General features: G+C 51.4%; 8 protein-coding genes across 8 annotated transcripts; 5 read left to right on the forward strand and 3 right to left on the reverse strand.

Annotated features, from left to right (window-relative positions):
- Positions 1-672: 672 nt before the first annotated feature.
- STEHIDRAFT_51893 (ATP-dependent DNA helicase) lies at positions 673-2,977 on the forward strand (the record flags this gene model as incomplete). The annotated part of the gene is made up of 6 exons (XM_007300437.1): positions 673-1,614; positions 1,697-2,104; positions 2,160-2,193; positions 2,248-2,290; positions 2,343-2,401; positions 2,454-2,977. The coding sequence occupies 6 exons, from the start codon at positions 673-675 to the stop codon at positions 2,975-2,977; spliced, it is 2,010 nt and encodes a 669-aa protein (XP_007300499.1).
- Positions 2,978-4,113: 1,136 nt separating this feature from the next.
- On the reverse strand, positions 4,114-6,715 carry STEHIDRAFT_119513 (P-loop containing nucleoside triphosphate hydrolase protein). The gene is made up of 9 exons (XM_007301385.1): positions 6,356-6,715; positions 6,167-6,302; positions 5,996-6,113; positions 5,848-5,939; positions 5,327-5,783; positions 5,014-5,254; positions 4,896-4,955; positions 4,537-4,810; positions 4,114-4,480 (listed from the first exon to the last, which is right to left on the reverse strand). Exons 1-9 carry the CDS (start codon positions 6,660-6,662, stop codon positions 4,303-4,305), a joined length of 1,863 nt encoding a protein of 620 aa, XP_007301447.1. The 5' UTR covers positions 6,663-6,715; the 3' UTR covers positions 4,114-4,302.
- Positions 6,716-6,876: 161 nt separating this feature from the next.
- On the forward strand, positions 6,877-8,400 carry STEHIDRAFT_93556 (galactose-1-phosphate uridyl transferase). Its single transcript, XM_007301386.1, has 5 exons — positions 6,877-6,927; positions 6,977-7,401; positions 7,458-7,752; positions 7,813-8,086; positions 8,158-8,400. The coding sequence occupies exons 1-5, from the start codon at positions 6,885-6,887 to the stop codon at positions 8,267-8,269; spliced, it is 1,149 nt and encodes a 382-aa protein (XP_007301448.1). The 5' UTR covers positions 6,877-6,884; the 3' UTR covers positions 8,270-8,400.
- An 888-nt stretch (positions 8,401-9,288) lies between these two features.
- Positions 9,289-12,853, forward strand: STEHIDRAFT_154350 (uncharacterized protein; the record flags this gene model as incomplete). The annotated part of the gene is made up of 13 exons (XM_007301387.1): positions 9,289-9,415; positions 9,492-9,559; positions 9,635-9,674; positions 9,778-10,083; positions 10,882-10,925; positions 10,979-10,993; positions 11,048-11,066; positions 11,150-11,237; positions 11,291-11,303; positions 11,591-11,635; positions 11,691-11,708; positions 11,761-11,772; positions 12,665-12,853. The coding sequence occupies 13 exons, from the start codon at positions 9,289-9,291 to the stop codon at positions 12,851-12,853; spliced, it is 984 nt and encodes a 327-aa protein (XP_007301449.1).
- A 4,900-nt stretch (positions 12,854-17,753) lies between these two features.
- On the forward strand, positions 17,754-20,158 carry STEHIDRAFT_51288 (bifunctional 6-phosphofructo-2-kinase/fructose-2,6-bisphosphate 2-phosphatase; the record flags this gene model as incomplete). The annotated part of the gene is made up of 14 exons (XM_007300398.1): positions 17,754-17,898; positions 17,961-18,004; positions 18,058-18,121; positions 18,177-18,190; positions 18,242-18,294; positions 18,353-18,495; positions 18,546-18,573; positions 18,649-19,000; positions 19,057-19,185; positions 19,361-19,489; positions 19,574-19,634; positions 19,701-19,809; positions 19,869-19,976; positions 20,044-20,158. The coding sequence occupies 14 exons, from the start codon at positions 17,754-17,756 to the stop codon at positions 20,156-20,158; spliced, it is 1,494 nt and encodes a 497-aa protein (XP_007300460.1).
- Positions 20,159-20,652: 494 nt separating this feature from the next.
- STEHIDRAFT_50943 (uncharacterized protein) lies at positions 20,653-22,338 on the reverse strand (the record flags this gene model as incomplete). The annotated part of the gene is made up of 5 exons (XM_007300360.1): positions 20,653-20,875; positions 20,964-21,471; positions 21,533-21,619; positions 21,699-21,903; positions 21,955-22,338. The coding sequence occupies 5 exons, from the start codon at positions 22,336-22,338 to the stop codon at positions 20,653-20,655; spliced, it is 1,407 nt and encodes a 468-aa protein (XP_007300422.1).
- Positions 22,339-22,880: 542 nt separating this feature from the next.
- Positions 22,881-24,683, forward strand: STEHIDRAFT_51148 (PNK3P-domain-containing protein; the record flags this gene model as incomplete). Its single annotated transcript, XM_007300387.1, has 9 exons — positions 22,881-23,245; positions 23,301-23,394; positions 23,448-23,565; positions 23,625-23,734; positions 23,788-23,860; positions 23,913-24,134; positions 24,189-24,261; positions 24,321-24,411; positions 24,513-24,683. The coding sequence occupies 9 exons, from the start codon at positions 22,881-22,883 to the stop codon at positions 24,681-24,683; spliced, it is 1,317 nt and encodes a 438-aa protein (XP_007300449.1).
- A 622-nt stretch (positions 24,684-25,305) lies between these two features.
- STEHIDRAFT_50786 (HCP-like protein) lies at positions 25,306-27,084 on the reverse strand (the record flags this gene model as incomplete). The annotated part of the gene is made up of 2 exons (XM_007300344.1): positions 25,306-25,424; positions 25,488-27,084. 2 exons carry the CDS (start codon positions 27,082-27,084, stop codon positions 25,306-25,308), a joined length of 1,716 nt encoding a protein of 571 aa, XP_007300406.1.
- Between the last annotated feature and the right edge of the window lie 462 nt (positions 27,085-27,546).

Here is a 27,546-nt window from a genome sequence, read left to right on the forward strand (position 1 = left end):
CCCGCTCTTCCAAAGACTGTGCCTGTGAAAGCCGCACCCAGCATCGAAGTTATCGAAGGTCCTGCAGACGACGACTGCATCGATCTTTCATTCTCATCTGCGTCGCCCTCTCCCACTCGAAATCGCGCTTCCAAACGTCTTACGATTAGTAATGGACCCACCTCTCCTCCATCTAAGCGACAAAAAGTGGCCAGTCATTCGATAAAAGGGGGTTCAAAGGATAATCTTTTCGCAGGGGTGCTGAAGGCTAGGTCAGGGGGGCCGACATCGTCTGCCACGAATCACCCAGATGCATCGTCTTCGCAGACTTGGCATTCAAGTAACCCATTGGACACATCAAAGCCAACATCACAGGCGGGACCATCGCGTTTGAAGGACAACGGGCACATTCCCACGCCTGCGTCGTCCAGCTCTGCGGCTTTGCATTCGGTGAGCACCTGTCTGATACTACACCCGAATCTTTATTCAAGGCTGCTTTATGGACTAGATGCCGACGGAGAATCTTCGAGTACTGTGCATGGCTCATCATGACCGTGTAGATTCATTGGAGCGGGAGAAATTCAAGTGCCAGATGAGCGGGGAGCCTTTCGACGTGTATCTTTCAGACCAGATGATGTAAGTGTCTATTCTCTCAATCCATGAAATTATGATGTTCATAGTCTATGCAGTCAAATGATCGAAAATCGGAAACAAGAGATTCTTGCTATCATCAAAACTCGCGACAGTCTCCCATCAACCACTACATTTGCCGTTGCTCCTCCGACGCCGACGACGCCGATCCAGAGCCCACGGATACGATCGCATCTCTTGGATGATCCCGCCGATGACCACGATTATCACCCTCGGCCACCAGTACAGAAGTTCGCTGCTGCCGACGAAGGAGAGACTTCTTCAACGGCTGTGAATGAAGGCGAGGATGGACCAGACGATCATGAGGCCCCGGAAAGCGATGCTGAGTATTGGCACAATTTCGATGACGCCGACGATGAGATCCTGGAGATCGAGACCCAAGGTGCTGCTGCGACGGCAGCAGCCACTGCCACGTCTTCGACGACGAAAGTCCGTGGGCCCCTTGCGGCTGCTTCGTCAACCACATTCATCGTGGACCATTCGAAGAATCCATATTATGCAGAAGCGAAACGAGTCCTGAAGGACACGTTTGGACTGCCGAGCTTTCGTGTCAACCAAGCCGAAGCTATCCTCGGTACATTGGAAGGACGTGACGTCCTTATTCTTATGCCGACCGGAGGCGGGAAATCTCTCTGCTATCAAGTCCCCGCTGTCTGCAAGGCTGGCAAGACGAAAGGCGTCACCGTGGTCATTTCGCCTCTCATCGCTCTTATGCACGATCAAGTTAAGGAGCTGCAGGAGAGAGGCGTCGATGTTGAACTGTTTACATCTGAACAGAGCAATACGGAACGTGCAAGGGTGCGCAACCGGGTGAAAGCATTTGGGCAGAGGCCGGAGATTGTGTATGTTACGCCGGAGAGGTTGAAACAGAGTGATGATATGAAGGAAACGTTGTTGAAGTGTAATGAGCAGGGTGATCTGGCAAGATTCGTTGTTGACGAGGCGCACCTCATCAGTACTTGGGGCCGCGATTTTCGTGATTCGGTATGTGTTTCTTCAGTCCTCCGACAATATTTTCCACACTCGGCCTCTGGCTCGAATTCGGGTACTCATCTACATTCTTCAGTATCAACACCTGCGCACTCTCCGAAATGACTTCCCCGATGTTCCCATCATGGCGTTGACCGCTTCGGCCACTCCAGAGGTACAAGCACACATAATCGAAGGCCTTCAATTACGCCCAGGCCATCTATTCCTCACACAGTCGTTCAATCGTCCCAATCTCCATTATTCCGTCCGCAAGAAGCCCGGTGGGAGCCTTTTCAGAACAATTGCAGATTACATCAAGAATACCCACCCCGGAAAGGCTGGCGTGATATACTGCACAGGCCGAGATACATGTGAGAGGGTAGCGAAGGACCTGAGGGGTATGGGCCTGAAGGCGAGGCACTTTCATGCGAAGATGGTCGATGCGGACAAACAGAAAACCTTGCAAGATTGGAAGGACGGTTTTTCGGATATCATTGTCGCGACTGTGAGTATGATGGTACAGCATATGACATATACCAGCCTGACTTCTGCGATAATAGATCGCCTTTGGCATGGGTATCAATAAGGCAAATGGTACGTTTCATGTCCATCCTCAGCAGTCCAATATTCATCTCGTGTAATCACCAGTCCGATTCGTGATCCACTACGATCTTCCATCGTCGCTCATTGGGTAAGCTTCCGAACATCGTTTTGGTGGCCCATCCACTAAATAGTTCTTTAAGTTACTATCAAGAGACTGGTCGCGCAGGACGTGACGGGGAGAAAGCCGATTGTCTGCTCTGTACGTCCTGGAGAAAACTCTTGAGTCATCGTCTGCTGACGAATTCCCGTAGTTTACTCTTGGAAGGATTGCCAAATCCTCTTCAAACGTATCCGGGAGAACGAAGAGCTGAAGCAGGAGGACAAGGACCGTCAAATGGCCGAAGTCGGACAGGTCATCCAATTTTCACTCAACGAAGCCGATTGTCGCCGAGCGCAGATTCTTCAACATTTCGCTGAACCATTCGATCCAGCGGAGTGCCACGGGACTTGCGATAATTGCGCCAACCCAGAAGGGTTCGTGGAGGAGGACATGACCCCCCATGCCGTCAACTTGATCCACTTGGTGAAGGAGGCGAAACAAGCCAGGCTCAAAATCACTCGCAAGATGGTTATCGATGCCTTCCGAGGCAAGAGCAAAGACGGGAATCTTACGAGGTTGAGGTTGTTTGGTGTAGGGAAAGATGTGGAGTTAAATCGGGCAGAGCGGTTGTACGACCATCTGGTCAGCTTGAGCGTATTCATGCAAGTCTCGGAGACCAACTCGAGCAATTTCTCAAACCAGTATTCTCAGGTAGGTCCTGTGATATCCCATTGATTCATCTCAGCTAGCTGATGATTTACCCGTTTTTCAGCTCGGTGATAAATGGCAAGAGTTCATAGACACGCGGCAAAAGTTGAGCATGAAATTCCGAGTCCCCCAAGCCCGCGCGAAGGCTCCGAAACCGGCAAGAGCGGCCACCGCTACAAGTCGTGGTAAACGAAAGGGGCCCCACGCAGACCTTCCGGAAGATCCCATCGAAGAGCCTATGCCGCTCTATGTCGATGATGATGGGCACGACCAAGATTTCGTTCCGATGGACGAGGAACCGGTTGTGGCACCGAAGACCTGGCCACCTGCTCGTTCGACTCGTGCTCGCGAGAAGGCGCCAGAATCTCAGGCCTCTACCGTTGCAGAAACGCAACAAACCGCTGCATCACCCTCGGGGGAGCCTATCGAAGGTTGTTATGAGGAGCTGATAGCTTTCCGAGATATGGTGCGCCTTTGCTTTGCCTTGTGCACAGTTGTAGTCCGCATTAACCGGCGTGCCTCATAGGTCGCAGACGAGGAAGGGATCGCTGATATCGACACATACTTGAGCGATGAAGCACTTCAAACGCTCAGTCTGATGCAACCCAGAGGTATATAGTATCCTCGACCAGTTTTCACAGACATTTACTATCTTCTCCAGATATGACAGCTTTCGACGACTGCTTAGACATTGCGGCGGATCTATCAGACGCACAAGTCAGTCGGTTATGGAAAAAATACAAGTCACAAATGCTCGACATCTTTATCAAGCGAACTCCGGCTCAAGGGAGGTGAGTGGTACTGTCCTACCACGAGTCGGTCCAATTTCTGGATGTTACAATGGGTGCTTTTCTGGTTCCTTGACCCGTTTCATCTGCATTGGCTGACATCTCGATACCCATCCTTTTTTCCAGCAGTAGTGGGAAGGGCAAGCAAAAGCCTGTCTTCCGTCCCGCCGAGATGCACAAGCGCTATGATTATCATCACTAGTTATACGACTGGCTCACTGTTTATACTATATTCCCCCTCTTTCTTGCTCGTTTCTTGTATGTTTGGATCTCGCTTTGTACCTTTTACTATCTCACAGCCCACCTTCTAATTCGACTCAAGCAACTGTTCCGCCATCGATATTGACCCACGTCAAACCTTATTGCTCCGCATGTAATATATTGCTCAATATTCTTGTAGAAACATTCACCATCGTGGAGATCATTGTATGATCTGTAAAGAGGAGTGGATGACTCTTGAAATGGTCAAGACAGAATACTGCCACAAATAAGGAGCAGGAGATGGTACAAGCACATAAAAATACAAAATGTGGCGATGGAAAGGACCCCGAACCAATAAAGTAATCAATATCCACCTCCACCCTCTGACGAACGATGAGCAGCCATCGTCCGCCGCTGTGTATCTTCCAGCTTTGGACAATTCGAGATACCGTGTCCGAGACCACCACAGACCGGACATCCCTTGAGGGCGCCGCCCTGTGCTGCGCGCGGATCTTCGATAGTTTGCAAGAAGGGAGGAACCCTGAGAGAAGCGCGATCAGTCTGACCGTCGGCCACGAAGGACGGGATGGAACGTACTTCTGGCCAGCCTCCATCAACAGATACTTGAGATCTAAGAGGGTCTGTTCTGGTGTGTTCATGTTCACGAATGTCGTCGCGATACCGGTCTTGCCACTACGCCCCGTACGGCCGATCTGATGCACATAATCTTCGATTTCTTTGGGCATGGAGAAGATGATGACGTGTTGGATATCGTTGAAGTCAAGACCTTTAGACGCAACACCGGATGCAACCATGACATCCTTGGCGCCGGATTTGAAGGATTTGATGGCGTATTGACGTTCTTCTTGGGCTGCGAGGGGAAGTCAGTTGTGAAGCAAGGGATAATTGGCCAAGCAAGGGACGAAGGGAGAGATGAGTGGTAATTTGAGACGTACATTTGGATCCGTGAATGGCTACAGCTTCGACACCTTTGAGAAGAAGATACTCTTGAATGTCTAAGATTGGGGACGGATTAGCCTCGCTGATCACTTCCGTTGTAGGGACGCGTCTCACCATCAACCTCGTTCTTATTCTCACTGAAAATGATAGCCGGAGGAGCAGTCTTCTGCAGACATTCTAGGAGGTAGACCATCTTTGCCTCCTGCTTGACGTATTCGACCACTTGCAGAACGTCCAAGTTGGCAGCACCGGCACGACCAACGTTGACAAGAATGGGTTTGATGAGTGATTGTTGGGCGAAGTCTTGGATTTTTCGAGGCATGGTAGCCGAGAACAGGAGAGTTTGACGTTGACGCTGGAATCAATATAAACACAGCATGTCAGTGGCTTGATGTCGCCAGGAGGACCACATCCAATGTAGACTCACCTTGAAGAAACTCATGATGTTCCGAACGTCCTCCTCGAAACCCAGGTCAATCATCCTGTCTGCCTCGTCCATGCACATATACTTGCAACTATCAAAATTGAACTTCTTCTTCTCAAGCATGTCGATCAACCGTCCTGGAGTGGCCACAACGATATGTAGTCCCTTATTCAGCACATGACTCTGCTCGCCCATGCTGATTCCGCCCATACACAGTAGGGTATTGAGGCGCGGGTATTGACCTGTGGACGAAAGTGCTTCTGTCCATTGAACAATATTCTCGTACGTTTGTGAGGCGAGTTCACGCGAGGGACAGAGGATGACACCGACTGGGCCTTCACCGCGGACGAAAGCGAGTTTAGATTCTTCCTCGAGAGCGAGCATGATGATGGGAATGCAGAATGCAAGGGTTTTGCCAGAGCCCGTAAATGCAATGCCTATCATGTCGCGACCAGAGAAGCTATGAGATAGAGGAGTTAGAGAAGCGACTGGTACATAGGAAGGTAGTCAAGAGGGAGACTTACGCCACAGGAAGACCCTGGATTTGAATTGGTGTAGGGGTAGTGATACGCTTTGACTTGAGGAATTTGAGGAGAGGTTCAGGAAGTTTCATGTCCTATGGGTCAAATATAATTATTATGGAGTAGAATTTAGAGCGAGCGTGGAGCATACGGCGAAAGAGGGTATTGGTGGTGGGATGTCTTGCCCCTCGACAATAATTTGATGCTTTTCGCGGATTTTGGCTTGCTCCTCGTCAGACCTATTGCGAATATAATGTGGGGGTCTCCATCTAGAGAATGATATATGAGAGTAGCGACGCGTCGGAGAAAGAGACGAGCATACGAAGTCTTTAGAGGCTCAGTGTATTGCACACCTTGAGCAAGCTCCAGGTCGGAGGCAAGCTTCTTTCGACTGGCAATAGCAGCCAGAATTTGGGCCTCTTCTTCGTCTCGCTTCTCCAACTCGGTCTTCTGAGCATCTGAGGGCCGCGTCAGGAAGGAGATCACAGCACGGACTATGAATGACACGGACCTTCAAGAGCCTTCTTAGAATGAACCTCTTGCGCCTCCATTAGCAGAGTTCTCTCTTTCCTCGCCCGCTCCTTTCGACGCTCCTCTTCAGCTTCTTCGTCCTCCCGCTCCTCCTTCTCCTGCTGAAGCCGGCGAGCCTTCTCCTTGTCAGCGTTCGGACCCCATGAATTGAGCTTCGCAAGCTTGGCTTGCTTCCTCTGAGCTACTGGGATATATGGTTCGTAGTCTTCGACGTCGTCAAGCTTATACTCTGGCGAGGGCGAGCGCTGAATTCTGCGGCGTTTTGGGGCGGATTCGGGAGCAGACATAGTTCTTGGATGTGGCAAGTGGCAACTTGAAGTTGAAGGGGACAGGAACGATGAATAACCGACCGGGCCGGGAAGCGGAGGAGGCTTGTGGACGAGTGTGGCGTCGACGCCGAGAGCGGACTCGTCGGAGGAAAGACGCATGTGCTCGAGCTCAGCAGCTTCACTATATATGACGATGTAGCCTCGATTAAATCTGGAAACCCCTCCCTTTTTCACACAGCGATGGCAGAGCAGTTCGACCCCTCGACCCACCCTCATCGCCGCTGTACGTTCCTTTTTTCTGTCAATGCGGACGGCACTGACATTATTCACAGTCAATCCCCTCACAAACGAGCACATCCTCGTTTCCCCGCATCGTACAAAGCGTCCCTGGCTGGGTCAAACGGAACCGCCTCAAGCAGTTTCCCTCCCCCAATATGACCCGGCCTGCTATCTATGCCCAGGTAACGAGCGTGCTGGAGGACAGAAGAATGACGTCTATGATGCCACAATGTCCTTCGTCAACGACTATGCCGCTGTACTCCCTCCTCCGGGACCACTCGCCCCTGTGGCACCACACCCGTTGCTGACGACCGAACCGGTGAATGGGGCGTGCGATGTTATCATATTTCATCCTCGTCATGATTTGACGCTGGCCAGGCTGGCCAAGGAGGATATTCTGAGGATCATTGACGAGTGGATTGCGGTCTATAAGAAGAGAGGTGATCAGGAGGAGATCAAATACGTGCAAATATTCGAGGTATGTCTAGACTTTCGTATGTTCTTCGCATGTCTGTATCAATACACACCCTGCAGAACAAAGGCTCCATGATGGGATGCTCGAATCCTCATCCACACGGACAGGCATGGTCCCTGACAGAGATCCCCCACATCCCCTCCCTCGAACTTAGTTCACTCACTAAATATTCCCTCAACTCGGATATCCCACCCTCTGATGCGCCACGCGGGCCGAAAGGACGTCCGTGCATGTTGTGCGAGTACGCGCACTTCGAGGTAGGGGCTGAGCAGGATGAGGGAAGAGTTGTGGTGAAGAACGAGGATTGGGTGGCATTGGTCCCGTGGTGGGCAACTTGGCCTTTCGAAATCATGCGTACGCACGCTGCTATCTTCCTTTCCTCGAAACTCATGCTCAAAACTGATGGCCTCGTAGTCCTACCATACAAGCGCCACATCCCCTCCCTCACACATCTCAGCTCGTCCGAGAAATCCTCCTTCGCCTCCATCCTCTCCGCTATCACCAAGCGCTACGACAATCTCTTCTCTTGTTCCTTTGCTTACTCAATGGGCATCCATCAACGACCTGTTCCCGCAAAGGATGGGGTCGAGACGGCTCCGGAACAAGACGAAGAGAATGTGGCGCATCTGCACCTCCACTTCTTCCCTCCGTTATTGAGGAGCGCGAGCGTCAGGAAGTTCTTGGTTGGGTAAGTGCACCTCTCTTGCTTGACTATCAAGGATGATGCGATGCTGATTCTGAGATTGGCTGTTACTGTAGGTTTGAGCTTATGGCAGAGGCTCAAAGGGACCTTACTCCTGAGCAGGCTGCCGCTCGACTGAGGGCGTGCTCAGAGGTGCATTATCTCGATTCTGCCGTTGCTGGCAGTTAGATATAACAGATATGGAACTAAGAGAATATGTATAATTCCTCTCGAGCCGTAGAATAGAATATATGTGTACGAAATGTAGTGTACTTCAAGTCGCTCGATGTTTAGGGGCAACAATGCTGTTTCGTTCTCGCCACTAATCTTGATTCTTGAGGCCTCAAAGACCAATGCGAAAAAAACTATATCAGGAATTCGTAAATGCACTTATCCATGCCCTCCCTTCTTTTTCTTTTTCTGAGTCTGAGTCCTCAACAAGACGAGACGTTCCAAGGCGTGCCACACCGTTACGCCGCCGAACCGTGACGCCACATAGCAACGCAACGCGGCGCACATGCTTTCCACGCGACGCTGCGGCAGATCCATCGATCCGGTGTCCGATATCCGACGTTCCCCGATCACGAAACGTTCAAGTTGAACTTTCCTCTGGACGCTCCCCTATGCGTGCTGCACGTCCCCTTGAATAATTTTCTACGCCATTCCGTTACATGTCTGTGGCAGCACTCTACTTGACGTGCGACAGGCTGAAAGAACATGGCGGAGGCGGGTGAGCGAGCGGCTCTGAGTGCGAGCCGCGTAACTCAAGCCGGGAACCCTTTGTCTTCCCATTTGGGACGCTCTCTTGAGCCCGCCTGCCTTATCCTCGCTTTAATTCCTGTGCTCCACCAGACGCAACGCGGATCGCATTCCGCAGCGGCATTTTCTTTCTTATCGATTGATCGCGAAGCTTCCATTTTCCGGCCCAAGTCATAAAATCACACTTCTTTCCCGGACACACGCTTACGCAAGTGGACCCGTGCGCTTCTTTTTCCTAATTATTACCGCTTTGGGACACTCCATTGAGTCTCCAGTACTCGCTTAGCGTCAGAATGCGATAGCGCCCTGCCTCGAGGCGACCTGCTGGTGGTGGTTTCCATGGGTTCCCGTCGTTTTTCGTTTTTCCGATTCTTATTTCCGGTGTCTGGTTTATTTTTCCGGACTTCAGAGGGGTATATAAGGGGCCCCTTCGAACGGAATTGGGGAGCATGCATTGGTTGACTTTCGACCACTGGCATCCCCCCCGCATTTTCGCCTTCCTCATTCCCCTCCTCCTCAGTCGCTTGCTCGCTGTCGTCGCCGCTGTCGACGTTGAGGTCGTCGATGTTGGTGTTGGTGAGTCCCTCCATACTCGTAGTCGTCATTGTTCCCTTCGCTCATCGCTGATGCCTTTCGCTCTTTGCCACGTCAGCGTCGTCGTCGTCGCCATCATCCTCGCCATCGTCGTCAACATCATCGACCCCCCCTCCCCCTCTTCAGGTGCGCCTACTCTTCTCTATCATCGTCGTCATTGTCGTCGTCGTCGTTGCTGACCTGCCCTCCTCTTCGCCATAGTCAACATCGTCGACGTCGACCTCACCGACTCCCCTCTCAGGTGCGCCCCCCTCCCTCCTGCTCTCTATCGTCGCCATCATCGTTGCTGACCTCATCTTCTCTTCCCCGATGATCAGGTACATATCACTATCAGCTACGATAAGGTGCGTTTCCTTTTTGGGATGGTGGTTCTCGAGTTGCTATATATTGGCTCGGTCCTTCCACCTTTCCCTCATGTTCTTCGTCCCCTTTCTCGCTTATCCTCTCTTACATCCTCACCCATCGTGGTCTTCCATCATCGCCGAGTCCTCATCGACCCTCGCCTACCCTTACCTACACTCACCAACCCTCACCTATCCTCATTGACCCTCGCCCACCATCGTCCATCCTTACCGACCCTTCCTCATCCTCATCCACTCTTACCTACCCACAGTCACCCTCACCCATCCTCACCGACACTCGCCCTCGTAGTATGTACGTCACTAACCCTGTGTGATCTCTTGGGCTTGGGAGACACTCTAGAGCTTAGGCGACCCTCCTTCCTTCATTTCTTTCTCTTTTCTTCCTTCGTCGTTACTATCTTCACTCACCCATTCTTCCTCATCGACCTTCGCCTAGAGAATAGTCTCCGTCTCCCTTCTTCCCCTTCCGTACTATATCCTCCCTTCTCTATTCTTCTTTCCTTCCTTCCTTCCTACACCTTCCTCCTCAGCTCGCTCTATCCCTTGGTACTCAGTTCTCATCTGTGGCGACAGTGCTCTGCTCTGGCGACAGTCCTCAGCTTACTAGGCGACTTCTACCTTCCCTCTCTCCTTCTGTCTGGCCGACTCATCGCCTTTTATATTGATTCCATCCCTCATACTAATATACAGGCACGGTGTCTTTCCTCTTGGGCTACACTCCTGGTTTGGCTACACTCGAGCTTGGGCGACTTCTGTTCTCCCCTCTCTCCTCTTCTTCCTCCTTCATCGTCGACTCGTGTGTAAGTTAAGTTAAGGTTTCTCTCGGTTCTCAGGTCTAAGTCTCGACACATTGAGTGATGTCCAGGTATGTATGATCGTAGTTAATATAATGTGTGATCTTGATCTTCTCCAAGGTGGAACATGTAAGAGCTTGGTCCTGGTCTCGGTCTCGGTCTCGGTCTAGGCGACATCCACCATCCACCCATTTCTCCCTTCCCATCATGTCTCTCGTCTCTCGTCTCTGTTTCTGTGTCTCTCTTGAAGGTGAGTCCCCCTGGGTAGAGCGTCGACCTTGTCGTGGTCCAGGGGCTCAGTACCTCTTCGGAGGGAAGCCAACAGACGCTCGGAAGGTACGTTTCTCTCCTTATGCTATGTCACTGATTTGGTTTAGATTTTCTTACAGGCGTGTCGGGCTGTGGTGAGTTTTCTACTCTCGTTCACTCATATAGTTTATTGATGTATCGCGCTTAAGTTTCTATGTGTGAGTGTGAGTAAGTAAGACCGACGCTCTGCGGGCAATAGCAACGTCCTCGCGAGCCTCAACATCATCTCAAGATATGATTCACCTCAACAGCCTCAAGATCCCCTTGGCAGAGCGTTGACCTTGTCGCGGTCAGGGGGCTTAGTACCTCCTCGGAGGGAAGCCAACAGACGCTCGCAAGGTGCGTCTCTCTCCTTGTATTATTCTACTTATTTCCTTTAGATTCTCTTACAGGCGTGCGGTTGTGGTGAGTCTTCTACTCTCGGTCTTCTATACATTTCACTGACGTTCTGTGCTTAGTTTTCTTCATAGGTGAGTGCGTGTGAGTGTGATTTAAGGTAGGTCTGAGTCAAGGTATGTGCGTGAGTGAGTCTGAATGTAAGTAACGGTAGGTCTGAGTATTGAGCGCCGGTAGGTCTTTTTCCAGGCGTGAGTGTGAGTGAGTCAAGGTAGGTCTGTGTTCCTTCCGACGCTCTGCTTGCGAAAGCAGCATCGTCCTTCCCCTTGGAAGAGCGTCGACCTTGCCGTGGTCAGGGGGCTCAGTACCTCTTCGGAGGGAAGCTAACAGACGCTCGCAAGGTGCGTCTTTTTTTCCTTATATTACGTCGCTGATTTGTTTTAGATTATGTTACAGGATTCGAGTGTGGTTCTGGTGAGTCTCCTAATGTCGTTTGATAGATCTTTTATTGATGTTCCGTGTCTAGTTTTCTTCAAAGGTGCGTGAGTGTGAGTGTGAGTGTGAGTACAGGTACGTGCGGCGCTCTGCTTGCGAAAGCAGCATCGTCCTTCCCCTTGGCAGAGCGTCGACCTTGTCGTGGTCAAGGGGCTTAGTACCTCCTCGGAGGGAAGCTAACAGACGCTCATAAGGTACGTCTCTTGATCCTACTTCTGTCACTAATTTTCTCTTACAGGAGTGGAGTCCAGCGCGAAACTCATAGATGCCCGCGAGGAACATGTATTGATCTGTGAGTATTCCCTTTCGATTCGCTCATGCCAGTGACCACGCTGACACCATCCTCAGTTTTTCTACAGCTGTGTGACTGTGTGAACGTAAGAGACCGGCGTCGACCTGCCTTCATCAGCAGCGCCCTCCACAAAATCTCGACACCGGGCCCCAAGAGCTTCAAAACCGGTCCCCTGGGATAGCGTCGACCTTGTCGTGGTCCAGGGGCTCTAGTACCTCAGAGTCCGATCCTCTGAGGGAAGCCAACAGACGCAGGGGCGGTAGGTATACTAACCGGTGAGTCCTTCTTCTACTCTCGTTCATCGATATCTTCAACTGACGTTTTCTGCTTAGTTTTCTTCATAGGCCGTGTGTGGGTATCCGTCAGCTCAAGAAGATCGACGCCCTGATGTTCAACACTCGGGCACGACGACGAGGCCGGTCGACGACTCCAATCAAGCACGACATCAACGGGCGGTGATCTCTAGGGCGTCTTGGGCTGCGTCTCTGGGTCTGCTGGGTCTTTAGGTGTGTTGTGTCTCTTCGTCTACTGGGTCTTTTTGTCTGCTTCGTCTCTTCGTCTCTTCGTCTGTTTGTCCTCTTTGGTCGCTAGGTCTTGCGGGCTTTCTCTCTAGGCTGCTGGGTCTCGTGGGCTTGCTCTCTAGGTTTATGGGCTGGGGCTGGGCTGTCTAGAGCTAGGCGACATCGACATCGACCTCACGACCGAGCTCAAGCACGACTTCAACATCGACCTCACGACCGAGCTCAAGCACGACGTCGACACCGAGCTCCAAAGGGCTTCAAGACCGGTCCCCTGGTATAGCGTCGACCTTGTCGTGGTCCAGGGGCTCTAGTACCTCAGAGTCCGATCCTCTGAGGGAAGCCAACAGACGCTACTGACAGGTAAGTGGGCCATCAGCATTCGATCCTCATGTACTTTCTAACGCATCTCGTGTAGTTTTGTTTTCCACAGGTCCGTGAGTGTGGGTATTATTTCCGCTCTCGCTTTCCTCTTTTCGCTCTCGCTTTCCTCTCTTCGCTCTCGCTCTCCTCTTTACGCTCTCGCTTTCGTCTCCATCTCTCTATGCTTGTCTCAAGTCTTCAGCTTGAGTCCCTCCCCTGGTAGAGCGTCGACCTTGCCGTGGTCCAGGGACTTTAGTACCCCGGAGTCCGATCCTCTGGGGGAAACCAACAGACGTTCGCAAGGTACGTTTCCTACTTCATACTATATTGCTGATTTTCTCTAGATTCTCTTACAGGCGTGTGATTGTACGGACGATATCCGGCACGAAACTAACAGACAGCACGAGAAATGTATACAAATATGTGAGTCTCTTATTCTTTGCCGCGAGTAGTATCATGACTGCGCTAACAGTTTCTTTGGTTTCCTCCAGGTGTATACTTGTGAGTAAGACGACCTCAAGCGCAAGACGCTCGACGCTCTGATCACCGGCATCATCGTCTTCAACCGAGCGACCACTGGGAGAGCGTCGACCTTGTCGTGGTCCAGGGGCTTTAATACCCCGGAGTCCGATCCTCTGGCGGCAACTAACAGACGCTCGCAGTATATGTACTATACTGACTTGTGAGTTTTTGTTCTCCTCCATGCGTATACACTGCCCTGACCGCTTCTTATAGCTTTTACAGTTGTGCGTGTCGTAAGGATCCTCAGAAACTGGTCCGGGGTTTTGTGACCTGTGTCGACCCTTCTGCTTGGTCGACATTCTGAAGCTCAGACGACCTCTTCCTTAGCCGTTACTCCCCCCGCTCACCCGCCCACCCATCATCGTTCTTGCTCCCAACTCTAGGCAACCTCTGCTTTCTCTCCCTTTCGCCCTTGCTTTTATCTTTTCGCTCTCGCCTTTATCTTTACTCTCCTCTACGGCGACACTCTTGGGTCATCTCTATCTCTTTGTCTCTGCGCTTGTCTCAAGTCTTCAGCTTGAGCCCCTCCCTTGGTATGACCTCGACCTTGTTGTGGTCCGGGGGCTCTAGTAACTCAGAGGCCAGCCCTCTGAGCGAAGCCAGCAGACGTCTACTGACAAGTGAGTGGTTGTGTCCTTTGATACGCATATATTCTCTGACGGATCTGATATAGCTTTCTTTCAGATGTGTTAGCGTGAGTTTGGTACGCTCAACACGATCGACGCCCTGACCATCAACACTCGGACACGACGATGAGTCTGGTCGACAACTCCAATCAAACACGACATCAACACCTGGTGGCAGGATCTGGGGTATCTCGGGCTGGGTCTCTGGGTCTGTTGTCTCTTTGAGTCTGCTGTCTGTCTTCGTCTGCTGTGTCTCGTGGGCTTGTATTCTAGGTTGCTGTGCTTCGTCGGCTTCGTCTCTAGGCTGCTGTGATGGGGCTGGTCTTGCTAGACCTAGGCGACATCGACGTCACGACCGTGCTCAAGCAGGACATCGTGGAGCGACCTCACGAACGAGCTCAAGCACGGCATCAACACCGGGCGGCGGGAAGTGGAGTCTCTTAGGCTAGGTCTCTAGGTCTGCTGGGTCTGCTAGGTTTGCTAGGTCACTTCTTCTGTTGGTTTTCGTGGGCTTGATCTCTGGGCTGCTGGGCTGGGGCTGGTCCTGCTAGAGCTAGGCCACATCGACCTCACGAACGAGATCAAGCACGACGTCGACACCGAGCTCCAATGAGCTTCAAGACCGGTCCCCTGGGATAGCGTCGACCTTGTCGTGGTCCAGGGGCTCTAGTACCTCAGAGTCCGATCCTCTGGGGGAAGCCAACAGACGCTTACTAACGGGTGAGTGAGTTGGCGCTTCGATACACTGGTCTTTTCTGACGCATTTCGTGTAGTTTTTTTTCACAGGTGTGTGAGTGTGAGTAAGGCATGTTCAAGCCGCTCGGCGCTCTGGCTGTCAACGTCATCGCCGCCAACCAAGCAACAACTGTCCTCAAAAGCCTCAAGGTCCCCTAGGATAGCATCGACCTTGTCGTGGTCTAGGGGCTCTAGTACCTCCTCCGAGGGAAGCCAACAGACGCTTACGAGGTATGTATATCTACCGGTGAGTGGTCTCGTCTTCTTCATCACCATTCACGTATTTTAGCTAACGACTGCCACGCGTGCCCACCTTCTTTACAGGTGGATTTATCGACACGTCCAAGATATGGAATGAAGCGTTCGACGTCGTTCACAATATCCGATGAACTATTTCGTCTGGTTTGACTTTAATGCCGAGGCGGCCCCATTCTTGGCTATGTTTGCTCTCTCTCTCTCTCTCTCGACTAGACTCGGATGGTCTCCGCATTCCAGTCGTGCCGACGCTGAGGTTTTTCATTGAACGCATGGTCTTGTAGTGCGCTTAGCTTGGATCCTCTAGTTTTATGTCATTTGGCAGTGACGACAAGGACGAAACAACGTGGCTGCCAGTGGTTTCGCTCGCGGTGTCTAATTCTAAATATACCTGGGTGTATCTAGTTACTGGCAAAGTGGCTCGGTATTTGGATTCCTCAAGACCAAGGGTAGCTTCAAGATACCTATTGGACGATACGGTTTCAATTCCGGCTGGTCTTCGGGTCGCTTGAAATATACCTGAGGGTATCTGGCTCTTGGGACAGTGGCAGTACGCGACTCAAGAGCCTTATGTCCATCTCTCTGGTTGCCCCGGTATTCCCTCCACTCTTTTCTGTGTATTCGTGCGGTCTCGCTTCTTCCGAATCGTCTTGGCTGGTCTACCCTTGCACGACGAGGATGAAAGCGCTAAGGTTCACTCACTCCGACACTGAGGGCCTTCAATGATGTCCTCAAGATTCACTTGTAAAAGCGTCCACATCGTTGACTTTTATCTCGAGAGGTGCCAGGGCCACCCGACTCCGACTGACACTTGTACGTTCTCTTCCGTTTCATTTCATCTATATTATGTTCACCCGCTTCCGAGTTGATTCGCAGACAGGCAAGTTCAGCCAGACTGCTTGGTCTTGGAAATCTATTAAGGACTCAAAACTCAAGATATTGATCCCGACGATACATTTGGATCATCTGGCTGGTTTCCTTCGTGGTCTCGAATTATGCATAAGCATATCTGGCTCCTGGCGAAGTGGCTTGGCACTTCGAACTTTGCAGGATCTAGGAGACGTTCAAGATATCAATCCCGAAGATACATTTTAATCATCTGGCTGGTTTCCCTCGCGATCTCTAAACATACCTGAGGGTATCTAGTTCCTGGTGAAGTACCTTGGTGCTTGGAATTATTCATCCTTGGCCTTGGGTGGTCACTGCGCTGTCCTTCGACGGTCGCGTCAAAGGAAAATAACTCGCAGCTCCGACACTTCAAGCTGCAACTGTACCAGACTCGGGACTGGACGCTCTGGATGTCGGCTCTTCTTGCCCACCTGGTACTCATGGCTCTAGGCCATGGGGGGGTAGTCAAGAATGCGTTTCCGTAGGATCTGGACGTTGACAAACCGTGACGCAAGAATGGTCCCCCCAAAGTACGCTCATCGACTGAAAGATATATCCGTCCTTCTCATTGTCAGTTGCTCATTTGGCTCTCGGGATGCTGGAAGTTTGGCGAGTCTTGCTGCTTCTGGTTTTGAACTTGGGCGCTTCTCTCAGTCCTGTCTTTCTCAGCTATTTCCACACATATCAAATCCACGAAGACGACTCGGAGGATGTGACAACAATGGCAAATCTCTGCGAAGACGACAACGTCGATGTTCAAGCATGATTACGACGACAATGAACGTGTATTCGACTGCCTCAAGATCCCCTGGGGACTTTTCAAACGCCATGTGACGGTCCTTGGAGTCTGGACGGTCCTGACGGAGAGCCAGAGCGACTCTGATGTGGTTCGTACTGGTGGGTTATGGGGGAATCTTCGAGTAGTCCTATCAATTGGATGAGATGTAGCGCACCATAAAATTATCCCAATTATTGACTACACTACCGTTGTTGCGATATCGTCTTGCAAGATCTTGCAGTGGCGAGTGTCAGTGTGGCCCCGAGAGGAACGAAGAACGAAATTGTCCCGGGCCGGAAGTGCCGCGCCACGCATGTGAGCCTCCGACGTCATCACAACGTTTCTCGCGCTTGTCGTTCTGTAGCGGTTCTGACTGCCTGTGTTTTCGCCTTGTGATACTTGCTCTCACCCACGCTCACGTTGTCTCAAGCTTGTAAACCACCATCCGAGGAAAGGCCATCTATACCTGAACAAGCTATTTCCTTCGTTTTGCGAATCAACCCGCAAACCTCGTCACGGGAATCGCATCTCGATCCGAATTGGTAGTGCGGCCCCTCCATCATCCCACACCGACCCAGACGAAAGCCTGATTCACCGGATCGCTATAACGAATCTGATACGGTTATCTCTTGTGCTGAATTTGTAGCACTCAAACCTGGGTATTAGGACTACAGTACTTGAAATTTCAGGAATAGACCATGTCTGGATCGGTCTTCTCCTCGCCCACGCTCACGGCGCTGCAGATGAGCTCCCTGGCAGATGACTTGAGTTTGGTCGATACCGCTCTGGAGGCCCACGGAAACCTACAGTCGAGGAGCTCCATCCCGCACACGGTCGGAGACGGTCCTCGTCCTGAGATGTTTGGCGCCGGCGGTCCGCTGTGAGTGATGGCGTCTTGTTATTACCCTCAACCATCCGTTCTTTCGATATCTCAATTTCTTCTTCTACTATCTCATTTATCTTAAACTGACCACTATCCATCTATCTGCTTACCTGGGGCTGCGCGTTTGAAATCGCTGCAACTTCCAAACAACTTACGATCTCGGGATGCCTGATGTGATCGTCGATGGTACGGTGGACGGGGTGGAAATCCGGGATAGACTGAAGCAGTTTGACCAGTCGAATGCTCCAAGTCGGAGGGGTTCGCAGGCTGCGACGCCACCGAAGTCCGTTGTAGGAATCGGAGGTAAAGGTACGCTCATCGTCCGTCTCGTTCAAATGCATACATGGAACGTTGAGTACGGAACTGGTCAGTCGCGAAGCCGGATTATTCAGAAGCAAAGATTGTACTGGCGATGGTATGCCTACGATAGATATCTTGGGCACAGCAAATGAATACATTGCATTGAAGGTCGGATTGCCAGCGAGAGGAAAGTCGTACCTCAGTAACAAACTCATGCGCTACCTGCAGGCGAGTCCGATTTTGTCTGCTATCATTGGATCCCACTGATCATGATCGACAGTGGCTAGAATACGATGTGAAGGTCTGTGCGATGCTATCCTCTTTTTTGACCACCACCTCATGATCCACTCAGGTGTTCAACGTCGGTCAACTAAGAAGAAGTCGAGCAAGGCAGAAGAAGCAGGAGTGAGTACTAGCCACCGCCAGTAGTAAGGTTCCGAACCTGGCCAACTGATATTACCAGGAGTGGCATCAAGGAAGACCATACCGCGGCATATTTCAGTCATGACAATGTAGAGGCTACTAGATTGCGAGACCAGCTAGCGAATGACAGCCTTGAGATGCTTATAGCTTGGTTGAAACAGGGAGGCAATGTCGGTATACACGGTGCGTTTGTATCTTTGTTGCCGAACCTCTCCGCTAAACGAGATCCTCAGATGCCACAAACAGTTCTCGCGCCAGAAGGTACTTCACTGCTCACCTCGGGCACCCTCTGTGCCTTTCCTCTTGCCGAATATCGCCCTAATCTCACAACCTCAGGGCACAGATTGAATCTCGGGTCGCAAAGGAAAAGGGCATCGTGGTGATCTTTCTTGAGTCTGTTTGTGACGATCCAGCCATCATCGCAGCAAATGTCGCACTCAAAGTCTCCTCCGGCGATCCGGACTACAAGGACATGTCGCCCGAGAAAGCTAAACACGATTTCCTTCGGCGCATCGAGCAGTACGAGAAGGTGTATGAGACAATCGACGAGCCTCATCTGAGCTATTTCAGGATCACCAATGTGGGGAGTCAGGTCACGGTTTGCAGGATACATGGGTATCTACAGAGTCGGATTGCGTTCTATCTGATGAACCTCCATCTTAAGCCAAGGAGCATCTACTTGTCCAGGGTGAGCTTGCTCATATATGCTCTTCCTTCTCCGATCAATGTTGATAGATGGTTTAGCATGGAGAGAGTCAGTACAACGTGGAAGGGAAAATCGGCGGTGACGCTCCTTTGTCAGACAGAGGATTAGCGTATTCCAAAGCCCTACCAGCTCTCATCACAGACAACATCGGTGATGCTCCCCTTACGGTCAGTTTATGCTCTCGCATTCTCCGCTTGTTCGGGCAACTATCCTGTCTTTTCCGCTACATTGGGTTACATCCCTTCCCTTCTCTCTACGAACAGTCCTATTCTTCCACCTCGCTTCGACCTCTAGTGATTTCCGACCGAACATGCGTCAGCTAACTTTCTGGTTGCTCGATAGGTCTGGACATCGACACTCACAAGAACAATTCAGACAGCAGAAAATCTTCCGTATACGAAACTGACGTGGAAGTCCCTGGACGAGCTGGATGCGGGTGTCTGCGATGGCATGACTTACGAAGAGATCGAGGTTTGTCATCGTTTGCCGATCTTTTGAGATGTTTCGAGGAAGTGCATGCGAACAAGCTGCTCATGTTTATGGTCCCGTACGTAGCAAGCGTATCCGGAGGATTTTGCCAATCGGGATGACGACAAGTTCAACTACCGTTACCGAGGTCAGTTCCGCACTAGGGTCCTCAGAAATTGAATGCTGACGGATTGGGCACACATCTTTTCTTCAGGAGGCGAGTCGTACCGGGACGTGGTAGTTCGTCTTGAGCCTGTTATCATGGAACTTGAGCGTCAAGAGAATATCTTGCTCATCGGACATCAAGCCATTATTCGTTGCCTGTTAGTCTCTGTTCTTACCGCTCTATGCTCGCTAGTATATACTGAAACGCTCCGTGTAGTTACGCATACTTCCACAACCTCCCTCAGGCTGATCTGCCTTACATCAAGATTCCCCTGCATACAGTGATCAAGCTCACGCCAAAAGCCTACGGTTGTGACGAAGAGAGGTAGGCTAGCGGACGCTTACAGCAGTTCATGGTAGAACATTCTTCACTGATTTTCGACCACTGCCAGGTATGCTCTACCCATCGGCGCCGTCGACACCCACCGACCCAAGCCAAAGTCAGGCGGACCACATCTGCCACCATCACATTCGGGCAGAGAATATTATGGCGACGCTGTCCGATAGATTCAGGCTCGCGGCTTGCATTTTGGAACCCATGTTTCCGTGCATGGGCCCATGTTTCGACGACAGCCCCGGAGATATTCACATAGATCCACATCTCTACAATCTACATAGGATGGTATGTAATGCAAATTAATAGATATTGGCAGAAAATTGCAGGGTATTTGCCGCTCCAAACTACTTAGCAGCTGAGATGAAGAGTGAGGTATGAGATATGAGGCCCATGCTATATGTTATGTACAGTCCCGCTGTCTACCAGCCAATTGTGACATCAATCATGATCTCCAAAGCAAATTAAAGGAAGCCAAAGGATACATGTATCGCGAGGAAAGGAGGTTTATAACAAAAGAGGCTTTCTGGAACTGAAAGAGTTTCCGGCAAGACAGAATGCCAGAAAACGTCAAAACGAGAACAACGAACGCGGAAGGAATGATGAGGCTCGACATGCTCGTACTGCACGTTCAGGAGTGGGCAGATGTGCTCTATGAAACCGGTGCTCAGTGATCCAGGGGCATGTTATGTTCAACGGCGAACCTCTGGTCTCCAAAGAGTGGATCGTGCACAGTGTCCACGAAAAGCTTTCCACGACCGCGATTAAGCCAAATCCACTTCGTGCCGAGATGATAATCTAGAGTAGATTTCCAGCGTTTCGCAAGGCTGTTCTCGGGATCGGTCCATCCTGGCCAGTCGAAGTAGACGTCGACACCATCTAGGCAGTTACTAAATGCGACAAGTGGTTTGAATGAGGTCAGCATACGAAGAACCTGACTCGGAAAGGAAGATGGGGGGAAGAAGAGCAAGGACTGACAAGTGAACGAGCTTTGGGTGAACGACGCCACCCTGGTGTGGCGTCTCGAAAAGATGCAACATTCTAGGACTCTCCTCCTCATCTGTAGCTCCATCATTATTCCTGTCCAGTCCTGTCCCGTACATGTCCACCAGGCAACTCGAAACCTCCCAGTCGAAGCTCAAATGCTCAAAGATATCTGGCCTCTGGCTCACGATCGCCCAAAAGTATCCCTGATCTCCCAGCGCCACGCCCTCGTAGTGATCTTCTGGACCAGGAGGGCCAAATAGTGATCGGAAAAGAGGCGGTGAGAGGGCAGAGGGGTAGCGCGAGGTCGGGTCGGCGCGGTATATGGAGGAATCCATGAGGCGAAGAGAGCGTAATTTTGAGAGGTCTAGGAGCATGACACAGGAGCAGATCTTGGATGCATGGTGCCATTCGGGCGAGTTCTGGTCGTAATGGGTGGGCATGGAGATGGCAGTTGAAGGACGGAGGGTGTCGAACGTTTGCCAGAGGAGCGCGGGATCAGCTAGGTAGAGGGATGTTGTTAACGGTGATGAACTCCGTGAGGGTTGAAAGTGCTGACATACTGATGAAGAATGCATCGGTATCGACGTAGATCGATTTACGGACGGAGTCGGGGAGAATCTCATGGATAAATAGCTTCATGAGCCCAGCTACACGTTTGTTGTCAGTATTAGACCTTCTCTATGGCGGATGCATTCGTGTGGAACAATATATATGTGTAGTACTCACGGACGCCAGCGGAGTGGTCTGTGTGGATACCACCCTCACGTTGTATACGATCAGTCATGCTCTGACGCGACACTCGGTAGAATCGTAGAAGAATGTTCTGTGCTGGGTGTTCGAGGAGTAGGAATTTCTTCTCGAGATGATTCTGCGCTTCCTCGTCACATATGATATGAAACTCCAGCGGCCTCGTAGTATACATAATGGCAGACTAAATAGGCAGACTTAGTATAAGTGATGTACAGTAAAGGAAAGGACGTACTTTGATCAAAAGAGCGCCTTCGATGGCCGAAGATTCTGACCACATAATCAAAGAGAACACAACGGGCTCTAGCGTCCGTGAACTTCGCTGAATGGTAACAGTCTCGGTAACCGCTGGGGCCGTGACGGTGATGGTGGTCGGAGGAAGGACTTGGACGAGAGGTGAAGGAGGGGGATTTTGCAGCACTTCAAACTCAAAAGGTTCGAGATCTACGCGCTCGCGCTCATGCTCGTGAGGTAGAGGTCCAGCGTGGAGCCACAGAAATAGGCCTGTAAGGGCGACGATGGCGAGCGTAATGACATATCGAGGTCGCCGAGGGAGGAGAAAGGTCCAGGAGTCAGACGAATGCGAAAACGGTGACGTGGATGAAGAGCTAGGCGACATAAAGGGAGACTCCTCCGAGGAGTTGTTGTTGGTATGATTGCGTGAGCTCGAGGTATACGGAGAGTACGATAGAGAGCGCACGGCTGGCTCGCTGCGACTGTGCGTTGGCCGGTGCATAGGGAATGGTTAGGAAAAGAGTGGTTCCGGTATTAGCAAGGGATCAAGGATTAGCGACAGAATAGTAGAGTTTGGAAAGTCCGGTTCGCTCGTCACGGTCGCGTTTGACGGCGAGCTTGAGCAGGTCGCGCCAGTTGGGCAGGTCGGACGTAGAGTTGACGCAGGAAGAAACCATGATATACGCGAAGGGCAGGATGATTCGGACTTTGTTGGCCGGGTCCAAATCCATCACAACGTCACCAAGGGCTTTCCCCGACCGGTTGGCGCTGAGCGCTGCCGCTAGCGCACTCTTCTCTTTCAACTTCCATGGACACCTCGGCCAAACGAGGTAATGCTGTCCGTTCCCTTTCGCAGGGTCGCATCCTTTACACCTGTGATGTTTCGCTCTGTAGGGACATCCTCTTTGAAGCGTACCGCTCCTTCAGATGCGGAGAGTACGCAAAAGAAGACTAAACGTGGGTCCATACAGTTCTACAGAGGTCAATGCTGACCGGCGTGTCGCATCTGATTTGAACCGCACGCCATGCCCCACAGTCTTCCCCATCTTTTTAAAGGAGCCGACGGAAAAGTCTTCGTTACAATGGGTCAAGCCGTCTTTGGGTCCACATCGAACCTGTCTATACGGGATAAATCTCGAACCATCAAACCATGTCAAAGTGGCTGTCTTTGACCTTGACGGCACCGTCATCAAGTCTTCCTACGGCAAAGGTAAAACTAGTGTTGGACCGACGGAGTTCATCTGGTGGAAAGAAGGTGTCCCGAAGAAGCTCACTGCTGTCTCTCAGGCTGGGTAACTGAGACATATAAACTTTCTAATACCGTCTACTGACTCTTTACGCTGCTAGATATTCCCTCGTTTTCATCACTAATCAAGCTGGTCTCAAGGGACCCAAACAAGTTGATGAATGGAAAAGAAAGATGTCTAAGTTTTCAGTTGCTGTATGATGTCGAATGTCGTCGGTTTTATGGCCTGCAGCTCAACTTGACGATAGCTACCCGATGTACCATTTCGGATATTTGCCGCTACTGCAAAAGATGGATTTCGGAAGCCCATTCCCGGAATGTGGTACGAGCTTGAACGCATCTTTAAAGAGAGCGGTGTTGAGATCGGTATGTTTCTTTCTAGCAGCTCGAATAGCTGCCATGTTGACTTGCATGCCCGATGAAAGACAAGTCTCAGTCGTATTACGTCGGCGATGGAGCTGGGCGGCCAACCGATTTCGCGTGCACCGATCGAAAGTTCGCTATCAACGTAGGTGTACGGTTTTACACCCCGGAGGTGACTTATTCATGCTGTCTTCCTTGACTTATGTGATCTGACCTATTGGTCAGGAGTTTTTCATCAAAGCAGCACCAGCGGCATATAATCTCCCCGGATTCCACGTATCCTCACTCAAACAACCCTGTAGGTTGACCATTCATCGTTCTTGAAGATTCGGTCTGACTACCATGTGTAGCTACGAAACCCGCAGACGCACCACCCATCATCCCTCCAGGCTCGCCTCCCCAGGAAGTGGTTGTCTTCGTCGGCTACCCTGCTCTTGGGAAGTCGACTTTCTTCAAGCGCCATTTTCTTCCACTTGGTTATGTTCACGTCAATCAAGATACACTGAAAACAAGGGATAAATGCGTTAAGGCTGTCCAAGAGGCTCTCTCAGCAGGGAAGAGTTGTGTCGTAGGTTAGTTTGCTCCTTTCTCGAATACGGGGGGAAATTCACTGAAGCGGCCGAAAGACAACACGAACCGAGACGTGATGACAAGAAAGTTCTATGTCGACATAGCAAAAAAGTACAAAGTTCCCATTCGGTAGGAAGGCGTCCTTAAGTTGGATTTCTACCGTTCATGATCACTAAAGCGAATTATAGGTGTTTCCATTTTGAAGGGAGCCAGGGATTAGCGTGGCATAATAATCTTTATAGGGCGTTCAACCGTCCGCCCTCCAGTGTCATCGGAGAGGTATGTCAGGTCATCATTCACTGAATTTCTTCCCCTCAATGTGGTCGCAAACTGGCCGCCGAGTGAGGCGTTATTGACTATTGAATGTTATAATCGTCTAGCCGGCTCGGGACCTCCTTCCGAAATTCGCGTTCGCGACTTATGAGAAGGGATTTGAAGAGCCCACAATGGAAGAAGGCTTTGATGAAATACAGAAAGTTCAATGGCAGTTTGAGGGCAGTGAAGAAGAAAGGCAAAGGTGGAGCATGTGGTTACAAATCGATGGGAAGTGACGTTCCGATTCGTTTGTGGCTTTCGCCTCGATTAGTATGTCGGGACATTCAGACACTGAACTACTAGTGCGAGTTTGTGACTGTGGATGCAGGTCTGGATAGTGACGCTCTTCGTGCCGACTTTGGAACACATTGCATTCGTAGTTACACAATGCAAGACGAGGGCTTACCTACGGGTTTATCGAACGCGGTTTGGATAAACACATACCAAGTAATAAATATGAGACGCATAGGAAGATGCGTAAGAGAGAAATGAGCAGAGTTCGAACATAACTGGAGATGACGTCGATGAACGAAAGAGAGTTAAGTCTGTATTATGTGCATTCAGAAGGTTTGCATGCCTGAACGCAAAAGCCTAAGCCGAGTCGTAAGATGGTATATATGCCGTTGTCGATTGTGTACCTGTAGCTGTACTGTATGTACTCATCAAAGAATTCCGGGTTGCTGAAGTCTGAAATCAAATCGAAGGTGGTGAAGGTAGAAGGAGAAGACAAAGAAAAAAAAATGAACGGTCCGTGTCAGACCAGCCATTGGGAAGTCGAAGGGTCGGCGGACGAACGGAACGCACGAAGTAGTAAAGTAGGTGAAGAGCACAAACGACGACGGGATATGGACCAACAGGTCATGAGATGACACATTCGTCTTTCGCTTGTTGTCGTGTGGGGCGAGCAACGTTGGCGCGTTTATTGCCTTGCCTCTTCATCTCGGTCAATCGGTTCATAGCGCGCTTGTTCCCTTGTGCTGTAAGGATGAGAACGATTAGCGGTGACCTGCTCAGCGCAAGAAAAGGTAACAGAGACTGACCTGCCGCACGCATATACCACCGCTTCGCAAACTCAATATCCTGCTTAATTCCGATACCAACTTCTGCGTAGTATCCCACCGCATACTCCGCTTTGCTCAAGCCCTTATTCGCCGCTCTTCTTGCCCACAAGTAAGCCTCCGAATCACTCTGAACCAACACACCCTCACTTCCCGTCAAATACCACCCGCTCAACGCCAATTCAGCCTCTGAATTTCCCTTTTCTGCCGCCTTGGTATACCACCCGATAGACCTTCTGGGATCGACGGGACAACCGAGTGTTCCGTATTCATAACACTGGGCGAGTTTATATTGCGACTGGGTATAGCCCAGCTGTGCGGCCCTGGTGAGGAGTTCTCTCGCGCGGTAGGGATCATAGGGGACATATTGGTTGTTGGGCATCTCGTGGAGAAGGGCGAGCTCGTGCAGAGCGTGCGGGTTGTCCTCGTCGGCTTGCTCTGCTGCCCGCCGGAGCCATCCTACGCACTCGCGTGGGTTTTTGGCTTCGCCCAGGGTACCATGCAGTAAGATCATCCCGAGCTTGTACATCGCTGCTGTGTCGCCTAACGAGGCAGCTTTACGATAGAATGCAGCCGCACGGGGTGGCTCTTTCCGCGTCCCAGCACCGATCTCGTTGCATACAGCTACACGATAAGTCGCAGCCGGGTGGTTTTGCTTCGCTGCCTGAAGGTAGAGATGATACGCCTTTTCGTGGTCGACTTGTAGCCCGAGCATGCCAGTTCCATGGCAATTAGCGAGGAAGAATTGAGCTTCGTCGTATGGCTGCCCCTGGGTAGCCAGTCGGCGCATCACTTTCAAGGACTCCTGAACGAGCGTATCGCGATATTTTCGCACGGCCCGCTGGTCCTTGGCGTCTGCACCGATCTTCTTCGCTGCGTCGATGAGGTACTTCGCGTATGCAAAGTGGGCTTCAGGATCTGGATCGGCCTTTATTCGTTGTCGATAGCCGTCAATGTATTCTTTCGTGTACGGCGGCGCGCGGAGATCCACAGCTTTGATCTTGCGGGTGGCAAGAGCAACGGAGGTCGCGGTGCCCATTCGGTTCATAGATGGTCTAGGCTCGAATTCGGCATCTTCGACGGGACTGAGGGTAGAGGCGTTGGATGGCATGATTGAGGGGGCGTACCCGGCGGGGGGTACGCCTTGGCCATACGGAATTGTACCAGTCGAATCCATGGAGGGCATAGAGTGACTCGACGAGAGGGAGACGACGCTCTCGCCTGGATGGCCTGCGTAGCCTTGATTCGGAGGTGGTTGAGGGGCATAACCGACCGGACCTTGCGGAGGAGCACCGTTGGGTGGAGGGAGACCGACACCAAGCACGTTCGACGCAGCCGCATAGAGTGGATTGTACTCGCCTGGATTGGGTAAAGCAGGATGTGCAGGAGGCCCGTACTGCTGGGGAGCGTAACCATATGCTTGTTGTTGCGCTGCGGGATCCGAAGCACCGCTATGCCCACTGTTTACCGAGTAAAAGCTGGTGGAATCGGACTCCGGCGGCTGGTAACCGTGGTATTCGCTCCCGTCCGCGTACGCTCCACTTTGGCGGTCGCCACTGCTGGTCGAATGAATCGACATGACATCGGAATATGGGACTTCGGCTTGGGGAGGAAGAGGCTGACCCGCCATGCGTCTGATGTTTCGAGTAGGTAGACCACCGTTCATGGGTCGAGTGTACGAATGGTTAGACATGGATGTGCCGGACCTCGGGATTGGGTCGGAGGGCGACATAGAAGCTGCACTGGGCGCCCTTTCAACAGGGTCGCCGACGTGGAGTGCTTTGAAAGAATCCAATGCGGAGGTGGGGTCGTAGGGAGGTGGAAGCGGAGGGACGGGCTCTTGTGGGCTGGTCTGCACCTGCTCGGAGGGTAGATAGGGTACGGAACGGTTCTGGTGCATTGTAAATGAGCGGGCTAAGAGTATGCGAGTGAAGGTAGAAACGGAAGGACATAATGCTCGCAATGAGAACGGAATTTTGGCGTGAGACGTAGACGCAGCGACTCACGGGGAGGAACGATGGGGGCATGGTCGTAAACCGGC

Source organism: Stereum hirsutum (assembly GCF_000264905.1).
Source record: "Stereum hirsutum FP-91666 SS1 unplaced genomic scaffold STEHIscaffold_3, whole genome shotgun sequence".
Lineage (NCBI taxonomy): Eukaryota > Fungi > Basidiomycota > Agaricomycetes > Russulales > Stereaceae > Stereum > Stereum hirsutum.

Coding starts and splice junctions, on each gene's coding strand:
- STEHIDRAFT_93556 (XM_007301386.1), top strand. CDS start 6,885: ATGGCAGAGCAGTTCGACCCCTCGACCCACCCTCATCGCCGCT. Junction 7,402..7,457: donor AATACGTGCAAATATTCGAG/GTATGTCTAGAC, acceptor CACACCCTGCAG/AACAAAGGCTCCATGATGGG. Junction 8,087..8,157: donor GTCAGGAAGTTCTTGGTTGG/GTAAGTGCACCT, acceptor CTGTTACTGTAG/GTTTGAGCTTATGGCAGAGG.
- STEHIDRAFT_119513 (XM_007301385.1), bottom strand. CDS start 6,662: ATGTCTGCTCCCGAATCCGCCCCAAAACGCCGCAGAATTCAGCGCTCG. Junction 5,255..5,326: donor ACATCATGAGTTTCTTCAAG/GTGAGTCTACAT, acceptor TATTGATTCCAG/CGTCAACGTCAAACTCTCCT. Junction 4,481..4,536: donor TTGATGGAGGCTGGCCAGAA/GTACGTTCCATC, acceptor CGCTTCTCTCAG/GGTTCCTCCCTTCTTGCAAA.